Source organism: Saimiri boliviensis, chromosome 14 (assembly GCF_048565385.1).
Source record: "Saimiri boliviensis isolate mSaiBol1 chromosome 14, mSaiBol1.pri, whole genome shotgun sequence".
In the NCBI taxonomy this organism is placed as follows: Eukaryota; Metazoa; Chordata; class Mammalia; order Primates; family Cebidae; genus Saimiri; species Saimiri boliviensis.
Genome location: NC_133462.1, coordinates 9591227 through 9613141, shown reverse-complemented (window position 1 = coordinate 9613141; position 21915 = coordinate 9591227). Strand labels below are relative to the sequence as shown.

At 54.4% G+C, this 21915-nt stretch overlaps 1 protein-coding gene across 1 annotated transcript in view; it reads left to right on the top strand.

Moving 5' to 3' along the window:
- Positions 1-6018: 6018 nt before the first annotated feature.
- GRIN2D (glutamate ionotropic receptor NMDA type subunit 2D) overlaps positions 6019-21915 on the top strand; it is a 57493-nt gene continuing 41596 nt past the window's right edge. Inside the window, exons 1-4 of the mRNA XM_074386117.1 lie at positions 6019-6502; positions 12582-13201; positions 21334-21448; positions 21700-21911. Coding sequence (XP_074242218.1) covers positions 6038-6502; positions 12582-13201; positions 21334-21448; positions 21700-21911 — 1412 coding nt within the window. The 5' untranslated portion in view covers positions 6019-6037. The remainder of the gene's footprint in view (positions 6503-12581; positions 13202-21333; positions 21449-21699; positions 21912-21915) is intronic.

The following is a 21915-nucleotide window of genomic DNA, read 5'->3' as shown; positions in this document are numbered from 1 at the left end:
CCTCAGACCCTGCAGCCCAGGCCCCCAGCCCCTCCTCCCTCAGACCCTGCAGTCCAGGACCCCCATCTCCTCCTCCCTCAGACCCTGCAGTACAGGGCCCCCAGCCCCTCCTCCCTCAGACCCAGGAGTCCAGGCCCCCAGCCCACCTCTTTCCTAGGACCCTGTTCCTTGGAACTTAGGGTCCCATCCCCACCATCTTATGGCTCAAACTTCCTGACCTTAAGAATCTAGATCTACAGTTTCTTTCTCCCTTTACGACTCACAAATTTAGGCCCCAATTCTTTTCTTTTTCAAGAATGTGCACCTCACCATGCTCTCCCAGACCTTGAAGATGAAAGAAACAAAAGCCCCACCCAGGAGGCCCAAGGCCAAAACTCTGACCCAAACTACCTCGGGAGCCCCTGGCCCTGGCTTCCCCCCGTCCCCCTGCTCCAGAATTTCTGCCCTGCCCCCCCCCACACACACCCTCTCCCACCCTCACACTCTCCTCCCTCAGACCCAAGAGTCCAGACCCCATCCCCTCCTTCCTTGGACCCAGGAGTCCAGGACCCCCATCTCCTCCTCCCTCAGACTCAGGAGTCCAGACCCCATCCCCTTCTCCCTCAAACCCGGAAGTCCAGGTCCCCCATCTCCTCCCCAGGTGTCCTGCCCCGTGCTCTACCTCGGAGCTGCACGGTAGCTTTACAAAAGTGTCAGGCCCAGCCCTCTAGCAGGAGGGCAGTGGTGTAGGGGGAACAGCCTGTGGTCTGGACTCCTGCGTCTAGGAGGGGACAGATGCTGCTTCCCTTCTGGATGAGGGGTACCCACAGGTGATGGAGGCCAGGGTGCCTCAATAAAGGAAGGAGTGCAGGCATGTTGGTTTCTTCAGAGGGTTGGAAGGACCGGGTGCCCAAGGGTGACATCCACGAGTCTTGGGTCCCTGAGGATGGCTTATACTGGGGGAGAGTCAGACTTGGAGGAGGGGCCCCAAATTCCTGGATCCCCGTGGAGAAGGGACTGCCGGGTCTGAGGGAGGAGGGGCTGGGGGGCGGGACTCCTGGCTCCAGGGTGGAGACCCTGTCTTTCAGGCCTGGCCTTATGGGGCAATAAAAGCGACAGATTGGGTCTTAGTATGGCGAACCCTGAAGTCAGGGAAAGGTCTTCTGTTTCCAGAGCCTCAAGGCAGGGAGGGGGCAGAGGGCAGCCACCCTAGCCCTGGAGTCTAGCTCTGAAGCTGATGTCTCCACACCGGGTTCCGTGCCTCTGCCTGCCCCCCACCAAGCCTGACTTCTTCCTCCCTTTTTATTTTCAGCCCCTCACTCCCTTGTCCCAGGAGGAAGGCAGAGGCTGGTAGCTGGGGCGGCGAGCGGCCCCTTCCCCAAGCCCTGGCAGGAGGAGGGGTCCCCAGGGAGGCCAGGAGGGGGGGCTATGGGTCTCCCGGCAGTGGCGGACGGGGACTGAATGTTAATCGCATCCCGAGTGAGTGTGTGTGTGCGAGAATACAGCGAGTGTGCGAGTCCCTCCCGCTCCGGCTCCTCCAAGCTGCGGCCGCCGCCGCCACCCTCGCCCGCAGCATCCCGCAGCCTCCCTCGGCCACCGGTGCCCGGCTGGGGGGTGTCGCCTGGGTGGGTCCGCCCGGCCCCCAGAGGTCTCTCGAGCGTCTGCCATCTGCCCGGTGAGGATCTGTGTGTAAGGGGGTCAGGCTGGCTGGTGGAGGGGGGGTGTGTCTGTAAGGGCTGCGGCGGCTGAGGGAGGGAGGGGTCTGCCTGTCTGTACCGACCCTGAGCTGCCTGCCTGGGTGTCGTGGGCCCCCCTACTCCTCCCACCCCAGCCCCCCAAACCCAGATGGGTGGTGTGTACCTGGGTTCTGTGTCTCCTGCCTGCGTCCGGCCAGGCGTCTGGGCGTCCCCGGCTGCCTGTGTCCTCCTGTCTGTCCAAACAGCCCCTAACGGCAGTGGCAGCCTGGCCCCCATTAGACCCCCCCTCTGTGTGTGTGTGTCCCTCCTCAAGCTCTGGGGGTGTTGAGGGGGAATCCCAGGGAAGTGAGGTCGTGCGTGTGTGCGTGAGTGTATGTGTGTTTCTGCCTGTGTTTGAGAGTGGGGGCGTCGAGGGGGGGTCTGGAGGTGGCCAAGCGAGGAAGGAGCAAGCAGTTCCCCAGGCAGGCAATCTCCCGCTCCTCACACACACACACCAGCCACCAGCTTCAGAGGTGACCCAGACAGACAGACAGACACAGACTCTGGAGGTGAGGGTGGCGGGTGGGGGGTGCTGAGGGCACAAAGCGGGGGTGCGAATGAGCCAGAGAGAGGCGGGACTGGACACATGGAAAGTGGGGAGGAGCCCGGGCTGAAGCAGCAGAGGGGGGCACCCCAGGTGGGCGGAGGGGGGATCCCCATGGGGTCGGGGCAGCAGGAGGACACCCCGACAGCCTCCGCAATGTCCGGGGCCCAACTTCCAAAGCAACATGTGTAGCCACGTCCTCGCCTAGTCCAGGTGGCCGCAACCTTGGGGGACAGACAGGGCAGGACAAGACCAAGGAAGAGGAAGGAGAGACAGAGCCAGGGACAGACAGGAGGTCCTGGCCGCCGCTGCTGCCGCCACCACCACTGCTGCCGCCCCGGGGCCTGCCCCCCCACATCGGCTCTCAGAGCCCTACTCGGAATCTTGGGGTCGCTGGACGCCGGGTTCCGGTCCTGGCCCCCCCACAATCCCCCCCACAGAACAGGGTCATGAAAAGGTAAGGAGGGGACAGGGGATGCAGGGGTGGTGGTGGGAATGTGGACCCCCAAATCTAGGACAGGGGAAGTTGGCTAGGAGCCTCATGGAGGGAGGGGGGTGGAATGGCGGGCAGGGGTCTTGGCCCCCACCTAGCTACCCTGTCCCTCAGGGACTCTCTCCACCCTCTCTCTCTCTCTCTCTGAGCTCCTTTTTCCTGGGTCCCCATACCTCAGACCTTTCCAGCCCCCCATTTCTCTGACACTTGGCTCCCTCTCCCCAGCCCCACATACCTGATGCCCCATATCGCTATCCCTCCATCTCTCATCTCACCCTCTCTCTGCACCCCTCCCTGCATCAGTGTCCCCCATCGCTGGCCGGCCCTCTCCCTCTCTCCTCTCGCTCTCGCCTCCCATGTCAGAGCAATGAGTCTGCTATTAATACCCCTGCCAAGGACCTTGAGGGCATCCAGGCCCCCAGCACCCCTTGCCCCAAGCTCCCACCCCTTCCTCAAGGTTCTGGAACACCCTTCCAGCCTCTTCCAAGCATCAGGATTCGGGTGGGGAGAGATGGGTGTTGTGTGTGTGTGCTGGGGGGGTGGTGCGGGGGGAGGAATCGGGACGCCGTCTGCAGCACAACTCGAGGTTGCGGGGGGAGCTGTTGATCTAAGTGGCTTCTCCTCCCTTCTGTGTTGGGTGCTGTATTGGGGGGCAATGAAGACAGGGACACCCTAGGAATTTCTGGCACCCTCTTCCTCCTCCCCACTTGGGGACAGGCTATGCTATGTACAGGATCTAAGTGGGGTGACTAGGGAAGCTGGAGCTGGGGGGGGGCACCCAGGACGTTGGCAATTATGGAGTTTGAAACCAAAAGGAGATCCTTAAGGGAGGAGAGGGGCAGGAACCCCGACTCCTGGGTTTTGGGGAAAGAGAGGAGTTGGGGACCTGGACTCCCAGTTCCTGTGGGGAGAGGAGGTTGGGCACTGGAGTTCCAGAGTCTTGGGGCAGGAGGGGTCCGGCCCCCTGGGTCCCGGGAAAGAACAGGACTGAATGCCCAGACTTCCAAGGGCTGCGGGAGGAAGGGGCTGCCGGCAGGACTCCTGGGTCTTTACGGACGGAGGCAGGGGATAGGGCTTCTGAGGAAGGACAGGCTGGGAGCTCAGTCCCCTGAGGCCCTGACAGGGCAGGGGACAGGAGTCCAGGACTTTAGCCCGGTGCAGATGGAAGTGGAAACGGAGGTTCAAGAGGAGGTGGAGACGGAGGGGAGGGTGGTGGGGGGGAGTTGTTGAGGGGCTGGACTCGGTGATCCCTGCGGGCGTGGGTTCTGGGGGTTGGGCCTTCAGAGTCCTGGAGGACTGGGGATGCCCCTCCTCAGTCCCTGAAGCAGGGAGGCTCTTCTCCCTAATCCCTATGGGAAGGAACTGAGCATGCAGCCCCCCTGAGAAGGGTGGGGCCTGGGCTGCCCTCCTGGACCTCAGCAGGGAGCAGGACCCAAGGTCCCTAAGAGCAGAAGCCAGGTAGGGGTGGGTCTAGGAGAGGCAGAGGAGGGGCTGGAGGGTGAGCAGCCACTGGGAAGGGAGGGGAGCGAGAGTGTTAACCCCGCGGGGGCCAGGCCACAGCTGTGGGTTATTTTGGGGCGGAGTGGGGGGGTTATTCTGAGCACTGATTGAGCCAGCTGCTTGGGGAAGGGCAAGGGAGAGGAGGGGCGAAGAGGAGCCAGGATCGGGGAGGGATGGGCATACTAGGAGCCCCCATCCCCTTCCCTGAGGAGACAGGGGCCCGGGAGCTCTGGGAAGGTGAGGTGGTGAGCAGAGGGGAGGGGCTGTGGCCTCAAGGCAGGAGAGGAGGTGTGGGCCTTTCCCCTACCCTAGCAGTCTGTGGGGTAGACGAGGCCTTCGCTACCATGGCAACCGGACAGGAGCCTGACTGACAACCAGGAGAGAACCCTCCCCTGTCTGGACCCTCACTCCTTCAGGAAGGCCCTAGTGCAGACGCCAGTCCTTCTCTGGGAACCAGGAGTCCAGACCCCCAGTGCCTTCCTCCCTCAGTCCCAGGCAGGACCCAGGCGACTGGCTCCCAGCCCAACGACCTCCTCAGGCGGCTAGTATTCAACAGGGGGCCCAGGAAGAGAGACGATCTCCTCTAATTTACCAAAGTGATCCGGCCTGGGTGCCAGGGACCCCCGCCCCCAGCTCTCCACAGCTGTGCCCCCCAACTCCACATCCCAGCAGAGGCGATGACTCACTTGCTTTGAGAATGAGGGGACAGGGACAGGAGTAAGGGGACAAATGGGTTAGGGGTTGTGGTCAGGGTGAAGGGTAAGGTCATGTGGGCATTGTCTCTCCTCAGGGTGCCCCACTAATTTCTCTTTCTCTCTGTCTCTCTCCCCACACACCTGACCCCTTTTCCCTCTCTCGTTTTTTCTCTCCCTTTTCCTCGCTTTTATTTCTGCTCCCTCCTGCCAATCGCCTTCCCCGCCTTGCTTTCATGTCTGTGCTGGGCACCTCCCTGGCGGGGGTCCCGATCTTGGCCTTGCCTCGCTATTTCTGTCCTGTTTGCACGCCGCTCTGCCTGCCTCCCTCAATCTCCATTCCGTGTCCCCGTCCCTTATGTGCCCGTGTCTCCTGGTGGACTTGGAGTCTCTGTCTCCCTCTTCCTGGCTGGCTTTCTGTCTTCTCTGTCCAACTTTCTTGTCTCGCTTATCTCTCCCGCCTTCCTGCATCTCTCCCCGCCTCTATCGTCCTCCCCCTGGGCCTCCCTCACTCCCATTTCTGCCACTCCATCCTCTCTGTCTGTCTTCTCCCTGTCTCTGTTGCTTCTTCCGTCTCTCTCCTTCTTCCTGGCGCTCTTTCCCTCCCCGTCTCCCTGGGTCTCTCTGCTCCTGTCCTGATCCCACCTCTGTGGGTCTCCCCATCCCCATCTTGTCTCTTGCCCTCTCTCTCTCCCCTTACTCTGTATCTTCCCCTGACCCCATCATCCACCCTCTTTTTTACGTCTCCCCCAATCCCATTCTCAACTTCTTCCTATCTCTGTGTCGCCCTATCTCTGCGTCTCCCCGTTTCACCTCTTCCTCTGCCTGGCGTTTGTTCTCACCTCGCCCCTCCACCTTCCTCTGCTGTGTCTCTCTCCCCTCCATCTCTCTCGTCCTCCGCGTGTCTCTCCCTGCGTTCCATCACCCCGACCGCCCCCTGTCCTCCCCTTCTCTGCGCCTCTCCCTCGCTGCATCTCCTCCTCTGTGCGTCTCTCTATCTCGTCTCCCTGTCTCTGCGCCTCCCCGTCTGTGCCTCCCTCTCCTCCCCGTCTCTCCCGGGCGCTCAGAGGCCGCCCCGCGGGGCCCGCAGGCGATGCGCGGCGCCGGTGGCCCCCGCGGCCCTCGGGGCCCCGCTAAGATGCTGCTGCTCCTGGCGCTGGCCTGCGCCAGCCCGTTCCCGGAGGAGGCGCCGGGGCCGGGCGGGGCCGGTGGGCCCGGCGGGGTCCCCGGCGGGGCGCGGCCGCTCAACGTGGCGCTCGTGTTCTCGGGGCCCGCCTACGCGGCCGAGGCTGCGCGCCTGGGCCCCGCCGTGGCGGCCGCCGTGCGCAGCCCGGGCCTGGACGTGCGGCCCGTGGCGCTGGTGCTCAACGGCTCGGACCCGCGCAGCCTCGTGCTGCAGCTCTGCGACCTGCTGTCGGGGCTGCGCGTGCACGGCGTGGTCTTCGAGGACGACTCGCGCGCGCCCGCCGTCGCACCCATCCTCGACTTCCTGTCGGCGCAGACCTCGCTGCCCATCGTGGCCGTGCACGGCGGCGCCGCGCTCGTGCTCACGCCCAAGGTGCGCGCGCCCGGGGCGGGGGCGGTGCCACGGGAGAGGCGGGGCAAGCCGTGGGGGGGCGGGTCTGTGACAGCCAGCATGGGCGGGGCCTGAAGGGGGCGGGGCCAGTTCTGTGTGTTCGAGTCTGGGACAAGGCGGGCCCAGACGGCAGGCAGGTCTTCGGGCTAGGTAAGAGGCCAGGCTGACTTGGAGGGGGCTGGTCTATAGGGTAAGACGGGACTTAAGGGTCAAAAAGGGGCCAGTCCTCCATGATCATAGTATAGGGAGGACGTGGGCCCATTCATCGCAGGTAAGGGACTGTGGAAAACACGAGTCAAGAGAAGGGTTAGTTAGGGACTGGGGACGAAAAGGGACCAACCCCAGATGGCAAAATCTGAGGGAAAGGTAGGATCTAGGATCAGCGCGGGAATAAGTCAGTTGAAAAGGAATGGGCTCGCGTGCGGCGGCTCACGCCTGGAATCCCCGCACTTTGGAAAGCAGAGGCCAGAGGATCACTTGAGGTCACAGGAGTTCGAGTCCAGCCTGGCCAACATGGTGAAACCCGGTCTCTACTAAAAATACAAAAATTAGACGGGCGTGGTGGCGGGCGCCTGTAATCTCAGCTACTCAGGAGGCTGAGGCAGGAGAATTCCTTGAACCTGGGACACGGAGGCTGCAGTGAGCCGAGATCGTGCCATTGCACTCCAGCCTGGGCGACACAGTGAGACTTAGTCTCAAAAAAAATAAGGAAAGAAAATGAATGGCGTTCAGAAAGAAAGGGGCGAGTCTTGCGGAGACGTGAGAGCCAGGAAGTATCAGAGGTATCAGATACCGAGGACAGAGTTTGGGGAGGGGTCGGCCGGTTGAGCACGGTCTAGAGGTCGGCTAGGGATGCAGGAGCCATCTTCTAAGAGGAGGAGTCGGAAAAGGGGAGGAGTCATTACAGAGAGGAGGATGGGCAAGGGGAAGAACCAAGAAGCAAAAATCGAGGTTTAGGGCGGGGTCAGAGGAGTGAGTCAGGAAAGGGGGAGGGGCTAGCCAGTTGGGGGCGAGGCCAGGGAGGAGGCGGGGCCTAAGCACTCTAATAAAGGGGTGGGTCTGGAGAGGAAGCCAGTCCTGAGAGTAGAGTTTGAGACGGAACATACCCCACTGTGAGGTGTGGAAAGCGAGAGTCCAGAAGATGGGCAGGAGAATGAAGGCTTACGGTGGAGGTGGGCCTAGCCAATGAGAGGTCAAAGCCAGGAGCCTGCTGGGGAAGGGATGGTAGAGGTTGAAGCTGGCCGGAGCCTGGAGAAAGGCCTGACTCCCAAGAGCACAGAAGGGGCAGTTGTAGCGGACCTCTGGTAGAGAAGGAGAGAACTGGACCAAGCCTGCTCTGTGGATTGAGAAGAATGGCTCAGCTAGAAAGTGGGGCCTCAGAAGGGGCGGGGCCTCTCCAGAAGTGGGGCCAGTGCAACCCAGAGGATGGAGCCACTTGAGTGGGTGGAGCTTCCTTCAATCTGCCCATTCCCTGCTGTGCGCCCGGTGGTTGTGTGACTGCATCACTATTGTATGCAGAGATTCGTAGTCCTTTCCTGTTCAGAGCGTTCTGGGAAGGACCTCTGTCCAACTTTCTTGTTCTCCTTGGCATGGTACTTTAAAGTGATGTGTAGGCAGATGCCCTGGAGGCGAACTTATTTCTTAACTGCCACTTCCGAGGCATACTCAAAGGCGTGGTCCCTCCTACCTTCATTGCTGCTAAGAAGTGTGGTCCGTTCTGTTTCATTGTCCGCTGGGCACTGTGGTCAGCTCGGTGTATGCCCATAGCATTCTGGGAAATGTAGTCCCCTCGCTGCCACTGGGTGGAAGAAAGAGTGGTCTTCACAGCTCCATCTGTGCCCCATTGAATACTGGCAATGTGGTCCCCTCAGCACACCTCCACCTGCTGAAGGAAGAGGTTCTCATTCGTTAAAATAAGACCTCATTTCTGGCCAAGTGCAGTGGCTCTCGCCTGTAATCCCAGCACTTTGGGAGGCCGAGGCAAGTGGATCACCTGAAGTCAGGAGTTTGAGACCAGCCTGGCCAACATGGTGAAACCCCATCTCTACTGAAAATACAAAAATTAGCCAGGTGTGGTGGCAGGCACCTGTAATTTTGGCTACTCAGGAGGCTGAGGTATGAGAATCGCTTGAATCCCGGAGGCGGAAGTTGCAGTGAGCTGAGATCGTGACACTGCACTCCAGCCAGGGGGACAGAATGAGCTCAAAACAAAAACAGAAACGAAAAAGACCTCATTCCCTCAGGACAACTGCAATATCCCCTACACATTTTCCCACAGGCACGCGGCTAGGGAGAAAGCCCACTTGCTGTTCTCACTGCATTACAGAAAGATTTATTGAGAGCTGATTCTGTGCCCAGGCTGTTTTAATTCCTCGGGAATACAGTTCTAGAGGGCGGATGGGGGGGCGGGGGGGATGAGAGAGAGAAACCAGGTCCCTGCCTTATAGAGCTTGCATTTTAATGGTGAGACAGACAAAACCAGTAACAGTAAAATCGGGCCTCCCGGAGGAAGTATTCAGGATGTTATAATGACTGAGGATGGAGTTTCAATCGGTGGCAGTCAGGGGAGGCTACCCTGAGGCAGGGACACCTGAGCTGGGGATGTCAGGTGGTGGTCTGGTGTGGAGGAGCTGGGGAAAGTGTCCCCAGGAGAGAGGCAACAACTAAGGACAAAGCCCTTGAAGCTGGAAGGAGCTTGATGTATTTGAGGAAGAGAAAGAAGGGAGTGTGGCTGGAGCCCGTTGGGGGTTGGAGTGGCAGGTGATGAGGTCAGAGAAGCAACAGGGGCCAGTTCATGCAGGGACTTGGGGCCCCGGTGAGGACTTTGGCTTTGATTCTGAGGTAGAATCATTGGAAAGTTTTCAACTGAGAAGGGATGGGATCCAATTAGTATATTGAAACAATCACTCTGGCTGCCGTTTGGAGAAGAGACTGGAAAATGCAAGATTGAAAACAGAAATGGGCCGGGCACGGTGGCTCACGCCTGTAATCCCACCACCTTGGGAGGCCGAGGCAGGCAGATCACCTGAGGTCAGGAGTTCCAGACCAGCCTGGCCAACATGGCGAAACCCAGTCTCTATAAAAAATACAAAAATTAGCTGGGCGTGGTGACACATACCTGTAATCCCAGCTACTCAGCAGGCTGAGGCAAGAGACTCACTTGCACCTGGAAGATGGAGGTTGCAGTGAGCCAAGATCTCTCCACTGTACTCCAGCTTGGGTGACAGAGCGAGACTCCATCTCAAAAAAAAAAAAAAAAAAGAAAAGAAAAGAAAGGAAGACAGAGATGAGTGGGAAAGCTGTAAGATAGCTGGGCAAGAAAGTCACAACAATGAGAGTTGTGACAGTGATGACAGTGAGAAGCAGACAGCTGGAGCTAAGTTTGAACCTAGAGCTAAGAAGACTTGGAGATGGCTGGATGTGAGTGTCAGGGAAAGAGAGGGAAATGGTTATTTAGATTTGAGGCCTGAGCATCAGGGTGAATAAGAGAGAGACGGGGAAAAAAGGCAACTGCTCTTTTTTTTCTTTTCTTTTCTTTTTTTTTTTTGCGATGGTGTTTCGCTCTTGTTGCCCAGGCTGGAGTGCAATGGTGCAATTTTGGCTCACTGCAACCTCCGCCTCCTGGGTTCAAGAGATTCTCCTGCCTCAGCTTCCCAAGTAGCTGGGATTATGGGCATGCACCACCAAGACAGCTGCTTTTTATTCCTTTACATTCTTTGCTCCTTTACAAAAAGAGAGAAAAAAAAGCAGAACAAATTTGAGTTAGGGGAAAGAGCAAGCATTCTGTTTTTGACATGCTGATTTTGAGACACCTCTTGGAAATCCAAGAGGAGATATTGAATAAAGAAAGAGGGGGATAGGGGCCAGGCGCAGGCTCACGCCTGTAATCCCAGCACTTTGGGAGGCTGAGGCAGGCAGATCACTTGAGGTCAAGAGTTCCAGACTAGCCTGGCCAACATGGTGAAACCCCATCTCTATTAAAAATACAAAAATAGCCGGGCGTGGTGGCTCAAGCCTGTAATCCCAGCACTTTGGGAGGCTGAGGCGGGTGGATCACGAGGTCAAGAGATCGAGACCATCCTGGTCAACATGGTGAAACCCCGTCTCTACTAAAAATACAAAAAATTAGCTGGGCATGGTGGCACGTGCCTGTAATCCCAGCTACTCAGGAGGCTGAGGCAGGAGAATTGCTTGAACCCAGGAGGCGGAGGTTGCGGTGAGCCGAGATCGCGCCATTGCACTCCAGCCTGGGTAACAAGAGCGAAACTCCGTCTCAAAAAAAAAAAAAAAAAAAAAAAAAAAAAAATATATATATATATATATATATATATATATACAAAAATTAGCTGAGTGTGGTGGTGCACACCTGTATTCCCAGCTACTAGAGAGGCTGAGGCAGGAGAATTGCTTGAACCTGGGAGGCAGAGGTTGCAGTGAGCAGAGATTGTGCCATTGCACTCCAGCCTGGGCGACAGAAGAAGACTGTCTCAAACAAAAACAAAACAAAACAAAAAACAGCAGGGGCATAGGTTTGTCTGGAGCTCACACGAGAGGTTGTGACTGAGGACAGGAGTCATTAGCATAACCAGCACTGTCCAATAGAACTTTCTGCAAGGATGAATGTGGTCTATAGTTGCTCTGTCCAATATGAGAGCCACAAGCCACATGTGGCTGATGAGCTCTTGATATGTGGTTAGTGCAAGCAGATAACTTTAAAATTCTATTTAATATTTTTTTCCTATGGTCCTTGATTCAGGATACATTTTATTTATTTATTTATTTTTGAGACAGAATCTCGCTCTGTCACCCAGGCTGGAGTGCAGTGGGGCAATCTCAGCTCACTGTGGCCTCTGCCTTCTGGGTTCAAGCAATTCTCCTGCCTCAGCCTCCCAGGTAGCTGGGACTACAGGCACGTGCCAAATGCCCGGCTAATTTTTGTAATTTTAGTGGAGACAGGGTTTCACCGTGTTGGCTAGGATGGTCTTGATCTCTTGCCTTCGTGATCTGCCCACCGAAGTCTCCCAAAATGCTGGAATTACAGGCGTGTGCCCACACGCCCGGCCAATTTTATTTAATTTTAATTATTTTAAACTTGAATAGCTATGAGTGGCTAGCAGTCACCATATTGGATAACATGGGAGACAGTATTAAAACTCATGCGCCTGGTTGAAATCACCAGGGAGAGAGGACAGAGAAGAAAAGAGAACACTCAGGTACTCCCACATTTAGAATTCTGGCTGAGGAAGAGGGACCAGCAAAGGAGGCAGAGGAAGAGGTGACAGGAAGGAAGGTAGGAGGAAAAGCGAAGAAGGGAATGTACACTTGCCAAAGCTTCTTCCAGTTGGGAAATACTGGCAGCACTCACATTGCATGCTGGGAGATGTAGTCTCCTCACTGCCTACAGGGATCCAGTCCCTCTCAGTGGCTGCTGGGGGCTGTAGTTCCTTTACTGGATGCTGGTTGTATTAATGACAGTGATGTTAGCTGCTGGAACAGATGAACCCCCACATGTCAGTGGATCACCCAACAGGAGGTTGTTTCTCATTCATAAAAAGTCCAGGCCGGGTGCGGATTACAGACATTCATGCCTATAATCCCAGCACTTTGGTAGGCCAAGGTGGGTGCATCACCTGAGGTCAGGAGTTCGAGACCAGCCTGGCCAACATGGCGAAACTTGGTCTCTACTAAAAATATGAAAATTAGAGAGGGGTGGTGGCTACTCGGGAGGCTGAAGCAGGAAAATCACTTGAACCCAGGAGGTGGAGGTTGCAGTAGCTGAAATCCTGCCACTGCACTCCAGTCTGGGTGACAGAGCAAGATTCTGTCAAAAAAAAAAAATAAAAAAATAAAAAAGTGAGGTTTTATGGATGAGTCTAGAAAAACTCAGTTACATAGTTAAAGCTAATCCAGATCTAGCCCTGTGCCCTGGCAGGAAAAGAAGATGGGTTTAGTGAACCTATCTAGTCAGTCTGCCTTATTGGGAGCTGTGGTCCCCTTATCTATTGCTGACAGTTGAGGTCCCCACATCGGGAGGCCTGACATCCTCCTCCCTCCCCGGCAGGAGAAGGGCTCCACCTTCCTGCAGCTGGGCTCCTCCACCGAGCAACAGCTTCAGGTCATCTTCGAGGTGCTGGAGGAGTACGACTGGACGTCCTTTGTAGCGGTGACCACGCGTGCCCCTGGCCACCGGGCCTTCCTGTCTTACATCGAGGTGCTGACCGACGGCAGCCTGGTGGGCTGGGAGCACCGCGGGGCGCTGACGCTGGACCCGGGGGCGGGCGAGGCGGTGCTCAGTGCCCAGCTCCGCAGTGTCAGCGCGCAGATCCGCCTGCTCTTCTGCGCCCGAGAGGAGGCTGAGCCCGTGTTCCGGGCCGCTGAGGAGGCTGGCCTCACTGGGTCTGGCTACGTCTGGTTCATGGTGGGACCCCAGCTGGCTGGAGGCGGGGGCTCTGGGGCCCCTGGCGAGCCCCCTCTTCTACCAGGAGGCGCCCCGCTGCCTGCCGGACTGTTTGCAGTGCGCTCGGCTGGCTGGCGGGATGACCTGGCTCGGCGAGTGGCAGCTGGCGTGGCCGTAGTGGCCAGAGGCGCCCAGGCCCTGCTGCGTGACTATGGTTTCCTTCCTGAGCTCGGCCACGACTGTCGCGCCCAGAACCGCACCCACCGCGGCGAGAGTCTCCATAGGTGAGTGGGGCTGGAATGGGAGGGGCATGGATGGGCTCCTCCCAGAGCCTAGCTACCCGGAGTACTCTCTGGATGAGTGGCTCAAATGGGTCACATCTGCTCCTCGAGCCTCAGTTTTCTTTTATGTAAAGTAGGTGTAATTGGGTCTCTTTTCTGAGGTTAAATCAAGTCATTTGGAAAAAACATCTGAGATAAAGTGAGTGTATTACTGCATTTCATGACTCTAAGATGTATAATTTTCACATGTTTAGGTCTTTGAAAACGAGATCTGTCTTATAATTGATGGCTTATCATGGCTTAATTGGCAGCACTTTTGTCTTTCTTTGTGGTACCTCTTATAATTGATAGCATTTTAGATTCACCTAAATACCTAGACTATGAGCTGAGCTTCAGTAGCAAAAAAGACCCAACAGTCCAGTGGCCCAAATAAGGTAGAAGTTTGTTTCTCTCTCACATAACAACCCAGAGATGAGCATTCCTGGTTATCAGGAGACTGCTGATCCATGTGATCATTCAGGGACCCACGATCCTCCCACCTTGTTGCTCTGTCTTCTCTGCATGGTCGAAATGGGGTCGTGGTCACGTCTGAATTGTAGCTCATGAGAAGGGGAAGAGAGGAAATGGACAGCAAGCACTTTCCTTTTGAGTAAGTGAGGCAGAAGGGACATGCCTCACATCTTATTGTTGAGAAGGTTGTCACATGGTCAGGGCTGGCTTACTGGTTGTTGACAGTGGTGTCCATTCTGATTGGCTAGATGTCTATTGGGATTGGCTAAATGTCTATTCTGATTAGCTAGACGTCTCACTAGACGTCCATTCCGATTGGCTAGACGTCCATTCTGATTTGCTAGAGTCCATTCTGATTGGCTAGCGCTTGTGCGTTGCCAATTGCTGGATGGTTTGAATATCATTCTTGCACGTGGCTGGGCCAACTGCAAGGAAGGCTGGGAAATGTCAGTCCTAACTGGACAAGTGTGTGCCCAACTTACGCACTATTATTTTAGAAGAGGAGAACTGAGTTTGTTGGAAAACAGCATCTCAACAATAGGAAGCTCTGGGAGTGGAAAAATTGGTGAGTTTGGTGACAGAACAGTGAAAGGAGAGACCTTTAATCCTGAATGAGGATGAGGTGAATGTGGGAAGAGGTGATGGGTGGGGAAGAAGACTTAAGAGAGGAGAATTGAGAACTGGTAGATTGGGAATCAGGATCCCCTCAAAGAGGGCGAGAAAAGCATCCCTTCTTCATAAATACTTACTGAGCACCCGCTAGGAACTAGGGCTCATGCTGGGCGCTGAAACACAGATGAATAAGACCATGGACTTATTCTTCAAAGAACACAGGGTCTTGTAAGGATGGCAGACAGGGACGGGGATAATGGCAACGCAGCGTGATTCTTGCAGTAATGGAGGTCGCGGGGGCATGGCAGGGGCATGGGAAGGAGCACCGGCTATGCCAGGACATTTTCGGTTGCAGGAAGCAGAGTCTCATTCAGGTTTCCTTAGGAAAAGGAGGTTTACTGGAAAAATAAACAGAGGAACGCAGAAGTCAGAAATTGAGGCTAAGCCTGGGGCCGGCTACTCTTTCAGCGCTTTCTGTTTTGTTGTTGTTGTTGTTGTTTTGTTTTGTTTGAGACGGAGTCTCACTCTGTCGCCCGGGTGGGAGTGCAATGGAGGGATCTTGGCTCACTACAACCTCCGCCTCCCGGGTTCAAGCAATTCTTCTGCCTCAGCCTCCTGAGCAGGGGGGATTACAGGCATGTGCCACCACTCCTGGCTAATTTATTTTTATTTTTATTTTTAGTAGTGACAGGATTTCACCATGTTGGTCAGGCTGGTCTCAAACTCCTGACCTCAAATGATCTGCCCACATCGGCCTCCCAAAGTGCTCGGATTCCAGGCGTGAGCGACTGCACCTGGCTGATTCTGTCTTACTCTCTCTTCTCCCTCCCTCCCTCTGTTTGTCTCCTCCCTCTCTCTCCCTTTCTCTTTGTTTCTAAGATTGCCTCTCCCAGAGGCTGTTCAATTCTTTACCCAAAAGTTCTGCTCCCTCATAATTTCAGCTCTTGTTGGCCACAACCCATCCCTCCAGATCTCATACCAAAATGTCGTCCCAAGAGAGGAAATATATTAGCCTCAATCGGCCTTCCACACCAGGGCGCACAAGTCACAGGTCAGCCTGTGGAGTCAGGAGGGTTTCTTTTTTCTTTTCTTTTCTTTTTTTTTTTTTTTTTTGGAGATGGAGTCACTCCGTCACCCAGCCTGAAGTGCAGTGGTACGATCTCGGCTCACTGCAACCTCCACTTCCTGGGTTCAGGTGATTCTCCTGCCTCAGCCTCCTGAGAAGCTGGGATTACAGGTGTGAGCCACCACACCCAGCTAATTTTTTTATTTTTAGTAGAGACGGGGTTTCACCATGTTGCCCAGGATGGTCTGGAACTCCTGGGAGTCAGGAAGGTTTCTAGGAGGAGATATCTGAGCTGTGACCTGAGGGATGAACTGCTCATTGATTCATTTATTGATTGAAATGCCCTTTATTGAAAGTCTACTATGACTTGGATCAGTGGCTTACGCCTGTAATCCCAGCACTTTGGGAGGCCAAGGTGGGTGGATCACCTGAGGTCGGAAATTCAAAACCAACCTGACCAACATGGAGAAACCCTGTCTCTACTAAAAATCCAAAATTCACTAAGCGTGGTGGCACATGCCTGTAATCCCAGCTACTCAGGAGACTGAGGCAGGAAAATCACTTGAACCCAAGAGGTCGAGGTTGCAGTGAGGCAAGATCGTGTCATTGCACTCCAGCCTGGGCAACAAGGGCGAAACTCCATCTCAAAAAGAAAAAAAGAAAAGAAAGTCTACTATGTGCCAAGCATTCCTTTAGACACAGAGTATATATAGTGTTAAATAAGGTCCCTGCTCTCACAGAGCTTACAATCTGATAAAGGAGAAAAGCAATGAGCAAATACATAAAGAAAATATCAAGCAGGCAATAACTTCTGTTATGAAAATCAAATGGGGAATGTGATAAGAAATGCGTAGGGGGCTATGCTAAGTGGGGTGGTCAGGAAGGGCCTTTCTGAATAGGTGAAATTTGGAAGTTAAAAAAAAATGGATAGGCCAGGCTGTGTCTCATGGCTGTAATCTCAGCATTTTGGGAGGCTGAGGCAGGAGGTTTGCTTGAGTCCAGGAGTTCCAGGCCAGCCTGGGTAACATTGTGAGAACTCCATCTCTACAAAAAAATTCAAAAATTAGTTGGGCATGGTGGTGTGTGCCACTCGGGAGGCTAAGGTGGGAGGATCACTTGAGCCTGGGAGATCGAGGCTGCAATGATCTGTAATCTATTCACTGCAGTCCAGCCTGTGCAACAAAGTGAGAGTGTCCTAAAAATGTTTTTTCATTAAAATTTTAAAAATGAGTAGGCCAGGTGCAGTGGCTCACACCTGTAATCTCAGTGCTTTGGGAGCTGAGGTGGCAGATCACTTGAGGTCAGGAGTTCAAGACCAGCCCGGCCAACACAGTGAAACCCCATCTCTACTAAAAAGTACAAAAATTAGCCAGGTGTGGTGACATGCGCCGGTAATCTCAGCTACTCCAGAGGCTGAAGCAGGAGAATCAGTTGAACCCAGGAGTCGGAGGTTGCAGTGAGCAGTGATCATGCTACTGCACTCCAGCCTGGTGACAGAGTGACACTCTGTCTCAAAAAACTAAATAAATAAAAGAAAAAAGAATGGATAAAGAGAAGGAGCCACACTTTGGAAGATCTCAGTGAAGGGAAACAGGACAGCAGATGCAAAGGCCCTGGGGCTGGAACTGCCTAGTCTCAGTCTGTTTTGTGTCGCTATGACAGAATATCATAGGCTGGGTAACTTACAATGAACAGAAATTTGTTGGCTTGTGGTTCTGGAGGCTGGGAAGTCCAATATCAAGATGTCACCATCTGGGGAGGGTCTTCTTTCGGCATCATTACATGACAGAAGGGATCACATAGCAGAAGGACAAAGAGAAAAGTGGGAGGAAGATCAAGCAAACCCACTCCTGCAACAACAGCATTAGTCCAGTTTTGAAGGCAGTCGTACCCTCATGACCTAAACGCTTCTTAAAGGTTCCACCTCCCAATTTGCAATACCATCACACTGACTATTTATTTATTTATTTATTTTTGAGACAAGGTCTCCCTCTGTTGCCCAGGCTGGAGTACAGTGGCGTGATCTTGGCTCACTTTAACCTCCACCTCCCGGATTCAAGCAATTCTCCTGTCTCAGCCTCCTGAGTAGCTGGGATTGCAGATGTGTGCCACCATGCCCAGCTAATTTATTTATTTATTTATTTATTTTGAGATGGAGTCTCACTCTGTCACCAGGCTGGAGTGCAGTGGCACAATCTCAGCTCACTACAACCTCTGCCTCCTGGGTTCAAGTGATTTGCCTGCCTCAGCCTCCCAAGTAGCTGGGACCACAGACACACGCTGCCACCCCCAGCTAATTTTTTTGTATTTTTAGTAGAGATGGGGTTTTGCCGTGTTGGCCAGGATGGTCTCGATCTCCTGAACTCGTAATCTGCCCACGCTGGCCTCCCAAAGTGCTGGGATTACAGGCATGAGCCACTGTGCCGGCTAATTTTTATATTTTTGTAGAGATAGGGTTTCACCATATTGGCCAGGCTGGTTTCAAACTCCTGACCTCAGGTGATCCGCCCACCTCGGCCTCCCAAAGTGCTGGGATTATAGACATGAGCCATTGCACCCGGCTGTAAATTTCAATATGAGTTTTAGGAGACAGACATCCAAATCACAGCTTACCTGTTTGGGAGCCTGAAATGCTGGTGTGGCTGCAACATAGTGGGCAAGCAGAAGGAAAGTATGAGTAGGTGACAGAGAGACTTGCAGGGCCCAGCTCATGTAGGGCCTCTAGGCCAGGGGCAGGGGTTTAGACTTATTTTATTTATTTATTTATTTATTTATGAAACAGAGTCTTACTCTGTCCGCCAGGCTGGAGTGCAATGGCTCGATCTTGGCTCAAGGTTCAAGCAATTCCCCTGCCTCAGCCCCTTCTAGCAGCTGGGATTATAGGCGTGCGCCACCACACCCAGCTAATTTTTGTGTTTTAGTAGAGACAGGGTTTCACCATGTTGGCCAAGCTGGTCTCGAACTCCTGACCCTAGGTGATCCACCTGCTTCTGCCTCCCAAAGTGCTCCCAAAGGGATTACAGGCATGAGCCACTGCACCTGACCTTTTTGTTTTTTTGTTTTGTTTTGTTTTGTTTTATTATTTAGATGGAGTCTCGCTCTGTCACCCTGGCTAAAGTACAGTGGCCAGATCTCAGCTCACTGCAACGTCAACCTCCCTCCCAGGTTTAAGCAATTCTCCTGAATATCTGGGATTACAGACACTGGCCACCATGCCTGGCAAAGTTTTGTATTTTTAGTAGAGACAGGGTTTCACCATGCTGGCCAGGCTGGTCCCAAACTCCTGACCTCAAGTGATCTGCCCCTGCTCAGCCTCCCAAAGTGCTGGGATTACAGGTGTGAGCCACTGCACCCAGCCCGGACTTGATTCTAAGAGTAGTGGGGAGTTTGCCAGAAACAGTATTCCAGTCAGGGGAAACAGCATGTGCAATAGCCCAGAGGGAACTTTGGGCAGATTGGGGGGACCACCATAGTTCAGAGCAGAGGAAGGCCACAGGATTAGGAGTTGGAGTGACAGGCTGGGTACAATAGCTCATGCCTGTAATCCCAGCACTTTGGGAAGCTGAGGCAGGCAGGCAGGCAGGCAGATCACGAGGTCAAGAGATCGAGACCATCCTAGCCAACATGGTGAAACCCTGTGTCTACTAAAAATACAAAAATTACTGGACATGGTAGCGTGCACCTGCAGTCCCAGCCACTTGGGAGGCTGAGGCAAGAGAATCGCTTGAACCTGGTTGTCAGAGGTTACAGTGAGCTGAGATCGAGCCACTGCACTCCAGCCTGGTGACAGAGCGAGACTCCATCTCAAAAACAAAAAAAAAGGAGTCTGAGTGACAAGGCTGGGAGGTGGATGTCCCCAGGCCTTTGCCTTCAATGCCAGGTTGAGAGGCTTGCATCTGTTCAATAGCGCTGGCGAGCCAGGGGTGGATTATGAGCTGGAGATGAGTAGAGTAAGTTTGGATGTAGAAAGACCCGTCTGGGGCCTGGTGGTGAACAGAATGCAGACGCTCCGCCTCAAAAGAGAAATTGGAGGCTGAAACCCAGGCAGGAGGCTGGGATGAGGGCCCAGGAGGGCTGTGGGGAGCCACAGAAGACGATGGGGCATTGAGAGCCCCAGGGCAGGAAGCAGGAGACTTGGGGACCCATGGGCTGGGTGGGAGGAGGGAGGAAGGCAGTTGAGAGTCTAGCCCAGTGACTGGGTGGATGACATAAGAGGCAGTGAAAGTATATAGGGTGATGTTGCATAGCAAAGATATCTAGGAGTCCAGGGACACCCCCTGCTATCTCCTGCCCTGGGCACTTCAACCCAGAGAAAGAGACATTTGAGCTCAGTGTTTAAGACACACAGAGTTGGTCATGGCCAGACACGGTGGCTCACGCTGGTAATCCCAGAACTTTGGGAGGCCAAGGCAGGTGGATTACCTGAGCTCGGGAGTTCAAGACCAGCCTGGGCAACATGGCGAAACCTCGTCTCTACGACTAATACAGAAATTAGTTGGGTGTGGTGATGCGCATTTATAGTTCCAGCAGTTTCTCAGGAGGCTGAGGTGGAAGGATCACTTGAGCCTGTGAAGCGGAGGTTGCAGTGAGCCAAGATCACTCCATTGCACTCCAATCTGGGTGACAGAGTGAGACCCTGTCTCGAAAGAATCATAATAGTAATAATAATAAAAAGAGTTGGTCAGCATAAGGGGTGGCATAACAGTTTTCAAAGAGAACAGCATTTGGGAAGGCCTAGAGATACGACATCACTTGACATGTTTGGGAGATAACCTTGCTTCCAATGTTGATAGAGGAAAACAAAGAATTCTGGGTGCAAAGAGTTTGAGAGTGGGAAACTCTCAGAGATGTGGCTTCAGAGGAAGGCAGAGTCAGAACAAAAATGGACTCTAGGGGTCTAGCACGGTGATCCACATGTATAATCCCAGCACGTTGGGAGGTTGAGGTGGGAGGATCATTTGAGCTTGGGAGCTCAAGACCAGCCTGGTAAAAATAGTGAGACCCTATCTCTACTTAAAAAAAAAAAAAGGCTTGGCAAGGTGGCTCACACCTGTAATCCCAGCATCTTGAGAGGCTGAGATGGGTGGATCGCTTGAGGTCAGGAGTTCGAGACCAGTCTGGTCAACATGGTGAAATCCCATCTCTACTAAACACAAAAATTGACTGGGTGTGGTGGCACACACCTGCAATCCCAGCTACTCAGGAGGCTGAGGCAGGAGAATTGCTTGAACCTGGGAGGTGGAGGTTGCAGTAAGTGGAGATCACCCCACTGCACTCCAACATGGGTGACACAGCAAAACTATCTCAAAAAAAACAAAAAACAAAAAACAAACAAACAAACAAACAAAACGCCTGGTGAGGTAGCTCACGCCTGTAATCCCAGCACTTTGGGAGGCCAAAGCAGGCAGATCACCTGAGGTCGGGAGTTCGAGACCAGCCCGACCAACATGGAGAAACTCGTCTCTAAAAAAAAAAAAAAAAATAGCCAGGTGTGGTGGTGCATGCCTGTAATCCCAGCTCAGGAGGCTGGGGCGGGAGAATCACTTGAATTTAGGAAGCAGAGATTGCAGTGAGCCAGGATCACAACATGCACTACAGTCTGGGCGACAGAGCAAGACTCCATCTCAAAAAATGGAAAAAAGTCAAACCCCATCTCTACTTTAAAAAAAAAAAAAAAAACGGAAAAAAGAATAAAAGGGGACTGTAGGGCTTCAACATCAGGCTGAGACTCTGGGACCTTACCTCGGGGGTCTGGGGGCATTGGGCAGCCAAGGGCAGGGTGCTGAGCAGGGAAGGGGTACATTTGCATTTTTGAGACCTTGGAGGTAAAGGAGGAGAGATTTCAGCTGGGGGCTGGGGCTGGTCGGTAGGAAGGGGACTTTCTCTCCTTCAGCTGCCAAAGTCCAGCCCAAGCCCCAGCATGTCCCCTGCCCTTCCTCCTGGGCAGGTACTTCATGAACATCACCTGGGATAACCGGGATTACTCTTTCAATGAGGATGGCTTCCTAGTGAACCCCTCCCTGGTGGTCATCTCCCTCACCAGAGACAGGACGTGGGAGGTGGTGAGTCGAAGCCCAGACCACAGCCATGGTAGAGGGCCTGGCCTCCTGCATCCTGGCAGGGGGTGGGGCCTGAGGTCCTGGACTAAGAAGGTGGAGGGGACAGGGAGCCTGGACTCCGGGGTCCTAGGGTCTGAAGGTGGGAGGGGCTCCTGGGTCTTGGAGGAAGCTGCTGCCCACACACCTAGGTCAGATGGAGGAGGATACCGCGGGAAGTCCCCCAGGAAGCCTGACTCTCCTTCCCTTTGGCCAAGGTGGGCAGTTGGGAGCAGCAGACGCTCCGCCTCAAGTACCCGCTGTGGTCCCGCTATGGTCGCTTCCTGCAGCCAGTGGACGACACGCAGCACCTCACGGTGGCCACGCTGGAGGAGAGGCCGTTTGTCATCGTGGAGCCTGCAGACCCCATCAGTGGCACCTGCATCCGAGACTCCGTCCCCTGCCGGAGCCAGCTTAACCGGACCCACAGGTGA